The sequence below is a fragment of the Alligator sinensis genome, unplaced genomic scaffold (assembly GCF_000455745.1).
Source record: "Alligator sinensis unplaced genomic scaffold, ASM45574v1 scaffold280_1, whole genome shotgun sequence".
Classification (NCBI taxonomy): Eukaryota; Metazoa; Chordata; order Crocodylia; family Alligatoridae; genus Alligator; species Alligator sinensis.
This window is the reverse complement of record NW_005841835.1, coordinates 2190912-2201303: the sequence shown is the minus strand read 5'-3', so window position 1 is coordinate 2201303 and position 10392 is coordinate 2190912. Positions and strand designations below refer to the sequence as shown.

Below are 10392 nucleotides of genomic sequence, written 5' to 3'. Positions count from 1 at the left end.
CTTTCCTGCCTATGCAGGGGGTCGGACTCGATGATCTATTGAGGTCCCTTCCAACCCTAACATCTATGAATCTGTGAATCTCAACTAGGGTACTATGAGATCTTTTGAAGGGTGCTGTGAGTACAATGAGATAAATTCAGGCTCAAGCTCAGGCTCATCCAAGCCTGGCCACTGCCCAGCCTCTCTGCAAGGAGGTAAGCACTGTAATAAGTGAGTTTTTTAAATGGGGCACTGCTCAATTCACAGAAATTATGGCAGAGAACCTTGAGTCAAGTGATGGGTGCCTCAAGTCTCAAAAGGTTGAGAACCACTGGTTTAGATAAACTCTGAGCAGAGACTGTTTGACCCTTGGGCTTATTTCTACAGGCTTTAAGCAGTGTAACCATTTTACACATAAAATTATAGCTTGATTCAATTCCCAAATGAAATAAATGGAAAGCTTTATGCTAACTTGAGTGAGTGCTAGATCGGGCCTTGAGAGCTAACATCTAAACATCTAGAGCAAACAAAAGTAAAAATTGCTAAGGGAGTTAAGAGCTTAACTTCTATATCTAAAGCATATAGGTCACCCAGGAACCTATATTTAACTAATGGGGCTCTTGCATCAATTATGGGATTTTTTTTGAGGGGTGGAAATTGGGGTTGGGTTTTTTTAAGAAGTTCACCCCAGGCCCATATAACTTAGACTCTCCTGGTGAAAAACAGGGAGTTCTCAATATTCAGGTCTTGGATTTCACTCGTTAGGCTGATGTTTTAGCTATCAGGGATGCCCTATTCAGTGTTGGATGAATTTCCCCGCCACATGAGAGCCTCTTGCACAGCAAAGGGTTTTGTTGCAACAGAAAAACCTCGGTGCAAGAGAGTTCCCACCATTTGAATGCAAATTTGTGTCCCGCTATTGGCCAGTTCTAAATTATTCCTACGTGGCGGCTAGTAATTGGCTTGCTAGCCGTTTAAAATTTCGTGCAACTTCCGCCCAAGTCGGAGAACTCTGAGCACGCTGCAGAGTGCCTCTAAAGAGATCTGACTTGCTGCTGAGCTGGTCGATAGACTGATCACCTATCGATTCTTCTCCCCGTCGCCGAGCGCAATCCTCGACGTACCCTTTCCCCGCTGGCTTAATTTGTGGACGGATTAGCTGGCCTGAGCCCTGCCAGCTGGAGCAACTCACATAGTTGTTCAAGCGACTGGACCACCTGCGTCACGGCTACAAGCGGCGTAAGTAAAGTTTTTTGCAACCACTAAGCTTTGTCTGCCTCTCCATTCACCAGCCCGCCTAGCGACTGAGTAATTTCTAAATCACCTCGAGTCGGCTCCGGCCGGCCGAGACAATAACAACCTAAATAGGGCTTCATTAGTTTTGAAAACACCAAGATCAACAGTCTACAACTGGTGGTGGTTCATGAACAACTAACACAAGCCAATAAGAAAGTGAAAACCAGAGGAGGTAGCCAGGCTAACTTTTAGAAATTGCAAAGACACTCCAGGTGGTTTAGGGAGTTAAAAAAAAAAAATAGTAAACTAGAAAAAAAACAAGGGCCACCGATCTGCTGGACTCAAGAGACCTGGAATCTAGAAGGAAAACTTGATTTTAGGATAGATCAACTTTCTTCCCCACTGACCTTCATGAACAACACCCCCCCACTCCCAAACTGATGTGTGAGGCCACTAACTCTCTACTTCGTATTCTTTGATACTGTTTCCACTATAAAAATTAAAGAATCTGTTAAACAATGGAGAGGAACAGGTTCGACCACTAAAGTTAACTCGTTTGTATATATTTTAAAATCAAATATATGATATGTATCATATATAAATACTATATATATTTTATCATCTCCCCTCCTCTACCTTGCAGGTCTCCCAATGTTACTTACCTTCTTTAGCTTTTCTTTCAAAATCCCTTACTTCTAGAACTCCTCCTTTTTCATAATCTGAAAAGAAAAAAATGAGAAAGTGTCATCATCACAAGCCTGAGAAATTTCTGTTCAAGTGAGAGCTTAGCCCAGCACTGAGGCAAGGGATGGATCCTGTGCAGAGAATAGGCAGAAGTTCAAGTACAATTCAGATGCACAGAGCAGAGTACAAGATAGTGAAAGCTTCATTTACTGAACAAGGACAAACTGCATGGAGCTGACTTACCTATCATGTTGGTGTCAGCAGCTCGATCATAGTAATATGAGAAGGCATAGAAGGAGCTCCTGCGAATCTCATCTGGCTGGTGTAGTTTTCCTTGTACGACCTTCACCACTTCTGCATAGCAAGGCTCAAATCCAGTTTCCCCTGCCAGAGCAAAAACACACAGGGATGAAGGTAGATCGGGTCTGGAGGAACCAGTAACAACAGGATGAGAAGGGACAGCAAGAACAAAAAAACTAAGGGAGAAATTAAGGAGGAAGGCACAACCCATAAAGGTGAGGAGGCAGCACAGTGCAAAGGGGTGAAGAGTTTAGATATTCTTCCCAAAAGAAAGTTCTCTTCCATAACATCCCAGCAACTCTCTTCACTCTATTCCAGCCTTGCACATGGACACAGTCAGGACCTGCCCACCCTAGTGCCTGGTCCTGTTAGTACAGCACTTATATGCAGAGCTATGTGTGGATCCCTCAGAGATCATATTGCAGAGGCTTCCATGGTGTGAGGGAAGCTCCCATTGTCAGACTTTGCCATCAGGGACCCCATGTTGTACAGAGCCACTGTTATTAGAAGGCTTAAAGTTTCCTTTCCTTCCCCATGCGTTATCACTTCAGGGGTTCTGTTCCAATGACATAACCCCAAACTTTGCCCTCAGGGTCTCCATAGTAGCATATACCAGTACCAGTCATCAGTATCAATACTCCTATATTCTCCTACTTTAATCACCTGATGGTAGCAGTTTCATCTACTAGGTATCCTGGTCACAGACAGGAGTACCAACAGTCTTCCAACTGCAAGAGGCTTTCACCCACTGAATATGATACAACAGAGATGACATCACCTCAGTAAGGTCAGTTCTACCCATGAGTTTTATGAGCTCAGTGCCCATAACACTGCAATGGGATAAGTAGCTCCAAAGCTTCCCCTGCTAAAGGGATCTAAAGCATTTTGCACTGTTAAATGACAACTCCTACAGGGCCAGGTGGCCTCATCATTTCCCTAAAGCCTTGAGAGACATCTTGCAAAAGAACGTGACAACAGAAAGAGTGCTAAGAAAAACCTTATCTCCAGGGTTTGAGACTTATCTTGGCACCCAAATCATTGTCTAGCAGAAGCAAGTTGCCTCAACTTACCTTCTCTGTTGCCACCATACTGATATTTCACTCCCCCAAAATGCCATTCTGCTTCTAGCTGCTTTGGCAAACAGGAGCTTCGCAACATCTGCCCATCCACTGCTGGAATGAAACCACAGAGGGAAGTCAAGAAGTGCAAGGAACCCCCCACACACGTACCCCACCCCATAATCTGTGAGCAGCATTCCAGATGAAGGACAGAAAAACCCAGTCCCTTATGACTGATCCAATGGGAATTATAGATTAGGAAATCCAAGTCACTACATGCTGCATAAACTGATTTGACATTAAGAGGAAATCTCATCTTTAGAATATGTTCCATCCTGCAGGATACTCTGCAGTTGGGCTTGTCATCTGATAGTGAAAAATATATTTGTGGATAGGTCCATCAACCCAAAGATATAGAGAAAAGGGAGAGATCAAGGTGGAGGGGAGACATGAGAAAGGGGAAGCAGCTACAAGATTAACTCCACCTCTCTCTTCAAGTATCCAACCTGGCTATTTCACCTTAACATACCTTTTATTTCCAAGGCTCCAAGCGTTGCTAGTCTGGCAGCCTTCAGTCCAAAACCCAAATAACTGCAAACAACAAAACAACAATAACACTGCAGTTTTGTCCTGGCTCATCTGACATGCTTCACCCACAGCCAGTCCCAAACCTGAGCATGTGCAAACTAGGTTCCCTTTCTGTGCCTCCAATCCCACCTACCCCCACAACATTTTAGAGCTTCTCTCTGGCAAAAGAAGAAATCCAAGTGCCAAGAGAATAATGCAAAAACAGGTGTACAAGGAGCCTGAATCTAGTTCCTTGGGTAAAAAAGAAGCAGCTGTTAAATAACTCAAAAAAGAAATTACATTAATTTCTGAGATACAAAATAGCAAAGACTGTGCAGAAGCACTGCGTAGAAAGGGGGATTAATATAAATATGTTTTTTCAAAAGAATGTTTTTTCCTCATCTTTTCTACAGTGCTCATCAATACTGTATGCATGATACACAAACATCTTTATTTTCACAGCACCTCTTGGGAATGAGAATGTATTATTATCCCATTTTACACAGAGGGAACTCAAGGACTCAGTGTTGGGAATTACAATGCAACAGAACCTGGTTAATACAGTCACAATGACCGCAAGGTACAATATGATGAATAAAGAGGGTAGGAGTGAAATATTTTTGGTAAAAGAGCATAACACAAAAGGAAGGCCAGCCACAAGCATCTACTATAGGTAAGGGAACAGGATAAAAAATAATTATTAAAATACTGCCTTAGTGGTCAATGGCGAGGCGTGACGCAGCTGCTGTTCACTCGGTCTAGAAGGGAACAACAGAAACAGCCTCAACCATGAGTGCCAAAAGTGAGAAGAATCCTGGCAGCATTTCAGTACAAAGAGACAGTGAGTTTAAGAACTGATTTCCCCAAGGGAGATGGCAGCAGCTTGCTCCTCACCTATGAGTGTAGAGCTTGTACGTGCTATTGAACATTTCAAATGAGGAAAGAAAATCCACAGGGGTTTGCTCCAAGGTTTCCTAAAATGAAGTAAATGGAAACATTTTTTTAAATCTCTGACTCTCAAAAACATCTGATTTTAATCATTACATACAGAGAATTTTTACTTTCCTTACAGTCTTTTATATAGTGCTCATCACTACAGCATGCATGCTTCACAAACACACACATTTATTTTCACAGTGTCCCTTGGGAATGAGGACCTAGTATTATTCCACTTTACATAGAGGGAACCGAAGGACAAAATGAAATCCAAAAGCATTAGCTAATTTGGGGGATCTAATTTCAGATGACAGTTTATGATGTAGCACTGCACACATTCAGAGCACTGCTCCCATTGATTTCAGTTGCAGCTGTAAGCATTCTACACTTCAGCATATCATGCCAAAGTCGCAAGTTATGGACAAATTAAAAGTACCTAATTTGTGACCAGGGTGAAAAGTGTGATCTAGATGACCTGCCACATACTGCAAGGAACTCTGTGGCAGAGCCAAGGAGAGAATCCAATTCTCCACAGCTGTGTTCAGTTGTGAGCTACCCAATCATCCTTTTCTTCCACTAGTGGTGGGTTTTTGGAGGGCTCCGTCTCTCTCTCAAAATTGTGACTTTTTATTAGCAGGGATTTTTGTCTCCAAAAAATGAGTTTTGTGCTTAGCACTCTAAGGCTGACAGTACCCACTAGAACTAGGCAGAATGTACGTGCAGGAAATGTGGACATTTCCTCCATATCGCTTGGCTAATGCAAATCAGTCCTGATCTGCAAAAAGCCCTTTCAGTTCTTCATGAAGCCCTTTCAGTTCTAGACTCCTTTTCTCAAAAAGTTCCAATGAAATACCTCAATGAGCCCTGCAGTCCCTCCTAGCCCCTTCATATTTCTGTCTCTGAACTAAAATCCCCTGGTTTGTAACAACCACTGCTGTTCTAGTCCTGGGCCCAACTTAAGCTGGTATTACCCTACAAAGAGAGCATGGGCCTGTTACACCTGAGTCTCTGTTGAGCAAGATAAACTTCTGTATCATGTTTCAACAGAACACCATTGTGCAGGACTGAAACATATTGATATGAAATAATGTTACTTTACAGGGAACAAATACTATTAGGGAAATTTGTGTGTCCTAGAAGCCAGGCTCGTCTGGGCATGGGAACCTTTAGAAAAGATTGGATAGGTAGAAACCCTAGCTCTTGTGCATTTCTGAACACATGACTATGCCTAAAACACTACAGCTGATGTTAACAATTGATAAAGCACTATTCTACTACTGAGCACCCAGATGACTTCTGTAGGGAAAACACAAGCTTGGGTTAGGGTTAAAATGTTCCCAAAGAGTTTAGATAAAGAACTTCTTACAAGCTTGAACAGGTGTGGACTGTCTCTCTAGACACAAAAAAGAGGTGAAGGGATAAAATGTGGCTTAACAGAGATAGCCTGGTTATGCTGTATAAAGGGCATTCTCTCCTGTCCTTGAGGGAAGGACACAGACTTGACTCTGAGTTCCTGATGACATGCAAAAAGCCTCCTCAGGAACCTTAGGCATTTGTAAGGTTTGAGGTCTAGCCAGCACTGAGAGGCTCTTCTAGCCTGGGCCTAGATGACACAAGCTGTTTTCCTTTGTTTTCATCCATTTTGTTTTTCTCTTCTTCTTCAACAGGATCTTATGTTTACAAGCTGTTATTATCTGACTGTCAGTATGAAGGAGAGCAGGTGCTGGTGCTGACAAAGCAAGCCCTCAGAATACCTGGGCACCAAGGCCCACTGTTATGATGTTACTGCACACATTTGTGTCCATTGCTCACCTCAAAGCGTGGCAGGAATGTGATTTGAGTTGAGGCTCCTCCCAGGTCCAGAGTCCCAACTGTCTGCTGGTTCTGGCCATATAGCTGCCCTGTGGAAAATAACAGACTAGCCCACTATATCACATTGCAAAATTGGAGACTGCTGTTTCATGGAGACTGTCATGTTTTCAGTGGTTCACACCTCCAGGGGAGGGCTTATTTGGCCTTACAGGTTCGATAGCCAGAAATAGACACAGTGAAGATGGAAATCACAATGTAAACTTTGTCTCAGTAATATACTGGGGTGATATCTGGACAACAGCAGAAACAGAAAGGATGGCCTTTTCCTTCCCCCTCCTTACATGCACACATACTTGATTCCAACTTCATTTCCATAGAGATGAAGGGGTACATCTCTACATATCCAACACACTGTGTGGAGGTAAAATCTAGCAGGCTATAGAAGAGGATATGTACAATCCCAGGATTTAGCTAATTATTGGAGAACAAAAGGACGGAGGGGCAAACACTCTGAGCTCCAGCTCCAACTTCTGCTATTTCCTTTCAGATAGGCACAGCCTCATCTTCCAGTAACTCAAATGTTTCCTGGACATCGCCTCTTTTCTCTGTTACCAGATTGCATTCTCGGAACTTATTTTGGGCTAACTCTTATCCTGCCTGGCAAGGTTTAGGTACTAACAATTCCCCCATTACTCTACTTCTGCTGTTCAATTCCCAATGGGTTTTAAACCATTTTACAACCCTTTTCTCCCTCTTTCAAAAAGACTGTCACAAGCATTCCCCAGTTACAAGGCTTGGGATATCTGTGCTAGATCTAGCTGTTTGGACAGCTGTGCCTAGCTAGTACAGCCCTGGGCAGGGTCTCAGAGCCCTTCAGCCCAGCATTCCTTCTTCCTATTAAAGAAGCAGTGCTCCAAGCAGGATTTTGCCATTTTCTGCACAAAAAAATGCCATGATTTTAGCTCTGCTTCCACAATGGAGAGGGGAGAGAGAATAAGCCAGCTAAGGCAGTGAGGGACAGAGGCCGAATCCCTTCTGTGGAAGTGATTCAGTTCAGGGAAAAATCATCCAGAGTTAATTACCTGTCAGAAAATTCACAGTGATCCAGGCTAAAATTCCTACAAAAAAGGGGGGAAAAAAAAGAATCACTGAAACTGCTATTTGCCACCCCTTCATCACCTTTGGACAGGTCTGTCAGGATTTGTATAGCATTAGGTGCTTGTCAGATAAACAGGTGCCTGCCCCAAACATCTCAGCCTATTTAAACTTACCACAGAATGACACATGTAAAAGATGAGACTCACATGAGGAGACAGTGAGGAGCGGTTTATTTGTGCCTGTGTGTAAGCAAGAACTGGGCCCACAGTCATGATGATGACACAAACAGGCACAGAATTAAGGCAGCGCATGCAATTTCCTCTGGGCAGTAGCTGACTTTTATGAACGTAAATCCCTCACCTGAAAAGTACATACACATCCCATCTCAAAACACACGCCTATGCCTAAAATAAAACAAAACTGATGTGGAGTATTGATAATGTATTATACTACTAAGCACCCAGGTAATCTCTGCTGGAAAAATCCAAGCTTGAGTCCAGGGTTAAACTGTTTCCAAATAGCCAAGATGTATATTAAGTGTCTGTACACAGCAAAATGTGAACATCTCTTTGTCTACTCTGGCCACTGAATTTGGCATTGAGACTGGGAAGTATCTGGGTAAAGACCACTGGTGAGAAGCCAGCTGAAAGTAGTGGAGGTTTGGGAAGGAAACTTCAACAATAAAAACTGCTGAAGGCTCTACTGCATTCTGTTGGGCCTAACTAATACACTAACTATTTCAGAGAGACAAACTTTTATAAGCCACAGATTACTGTCTTGTGAAAGCTTATGCCTCTGAATTAATCTATAAGGTACCACTCTGCCCTACCACCTTCTATATGACTTCAGACTACATGGCTAACTACCTCTCTCTACATGCTATTATCACCCTTATCATCCCTATCTGTCCTTCCTTCCATTATTTGCAGACTTATACCCTTTCTCCATTGCCTGTCAGCTCACCTCACTTAACTATACATCAGTTTGTTCTGCAGACTGATCATTTTGTCTCATTTTCACAAAGCACCCATCAAATTGGCAATACATATGTGGCAATGCAATGCTCAGTACTGAACATAACATCCCATAACACCATCAGAAATATATAAAGACATCTTATTGCCTCCCTAGTCTGTGAGATGAAGCTTTTGGATATACAACCAAAATTCAGATTGGCCCATTTTGTGGCTATGTCATATTGCAAATTAATTTCTACATTGCTGGCCACTTTACCCCATTATCTTTTGCAGCCATTCCTCTGCTTTTGTTTCTTGGCTACTTGATTAGCTGCAGTTTTCCAAGATGAATCTTGTTTTATTACCTGCCCAGGTTTCCAGTCCCTCATAGGTTTCTATGTATTATTTCTCTCCTCAGTAGTATTTGCAATGCTTCCAAACAATTATTTGCAAAATTCATTAGCTGGTCTTTTACCTCATGTTTTGGATTGTTAATGAGACATGTAACAAAATAAGTCCTGAGAGCAATCTCTTCAGTGCTTATTTGGCACTTTCCAATGGTGTCATACTTTGCTGCTTGCCCACTTTAGCCTGTCAAAGATGGCAGATTACTGTACAATCTTTACTCCTACCACCACTCATGGGCAAGCACTCAACTGTTCAGGCTCCTTGTATTGTAGATTTAAAGATGTATGAAGCAGTCACCCTGCCTATTTTTGTTCACCTAGTACCAAATACAGGCTTCTTCTCTGGTAGGATTCTCTATACATCATACAGTGTCCTTATTAACTCTTTGCTTGCCTGCATTTGTAGCTGAAATAGCTACCTGGGTAGTTGAAATTCCACGAATGCAACTGTATCTGGTGGTTCCAAATATCTTGAGAGCTAGTCATAGCCTGTTCCTTCCTTCAGTCCAGGGGACTATTTCTCATTCCTTCTTGCTTTCAGAGTTATTTCTTTCCCTTTTGCTCTCCCCACTTTTGCCTTCTCAACACCCACCTTCATAACATCCATCCATGATGCCAACACTGTTGTCTGGAACCAGAAATGGTGACTTCTCAAAGACTTCTCTCACCTAAGGGAAGAGCAGAGATTATTAAATTGTCTGGGCCTGGGGTCTGGCTGTGTAACGAAGGAATTAGACAAAGCTTCCCCTTCCCTCCCAGGCTATAAGCAGTAAGGCAAGAATGTCCTTAGCAAAGCTTTTCCATCCTTCTCAGGATGCCAGAAAGAAAAGAAGGGCACATACTGGGTCCCCTCTCCACATACCATCTTGCCTATATCAAGGCAGCAGGATCTCAAACTCATAGCAGGAGGGTTTTGGGGCCTGTGAGTTGTACACCCTTATGGAATTACAGCTATTTTTCCCACAGCTGAACTCTGGCATGGCAAAGAACATGGAGAAATGAACTGTGAAAGATGCTGTGTGAAAGACCCCACTACTGAACAAAGACAATCCTTGGTATCATTACCTCCACTACTGAACAAAGACAATCCTTGGTATCATTCCCTGAAGGAGCAGAGCCTGGGCTTTCTGCTCCGATAGCAGCCGCAGTCCAGCAGTAGCTTTCAACACCACTGGGGTCTTCTTCCAGTGACTTGGTGGTACAGCTTCTTTGGCCATTTCCAACAGTATTCTGACAGTTTCTGCACCCTAAAATTAAATGGAAGCTGTTTTTCCACCCCCCCCACACACTGTTTTCTCTGTTGAGCAGAAAGCAGGATTCACTTCAATATCACCTCTTTCATCTTAACTACTAGACAAA

At 42.9% G+C, this 10392-nt stretch overlaps 1 protein-coding gene across 1 annotated transcript in view; it reads right to left on the bottom strand.

Moving 5' to 3' along the window:
- Positions 1–10392, bottom strand: part of ENTPD5 (ectonucleoside triphosphate diphosphohydrolase 5) — a 35285-nt gene that overhangs the window by 8580 nt on the left and 16313 nt on the right. The window contains exons 4-12 of the mRNA XM_025201313.1: positions 10119–10280; positions 9626–9701; positions 7655–7690; positions 6573–6661; positions 4719–4798; positions 3787–3848; positions 3270–3371; positions 2143–2283; positions 1878–1934 (exon numbers count right to left, since the gene is read on the bottom strand). Coding sequence (XP_025057098.1) covers positions 1878–1934; positions 2143–2283; positions 3270–3371; positions 3787–3848; positions 4719–4798; positions 6573–6661; positions 7655–7690; positions 9626–9701; positions 10119–10280 — 805 coding nt within the window. The remainder of the gene's footprint in view (positions 1–1877; positions 1935–2142; positions 2284–3269; positions 3372–3786; positions 3849–4718; positions 4799–6572; positions 6662–7654; positions 7691–9625; positions 9702–10118; positions 10281–10392) is intronic.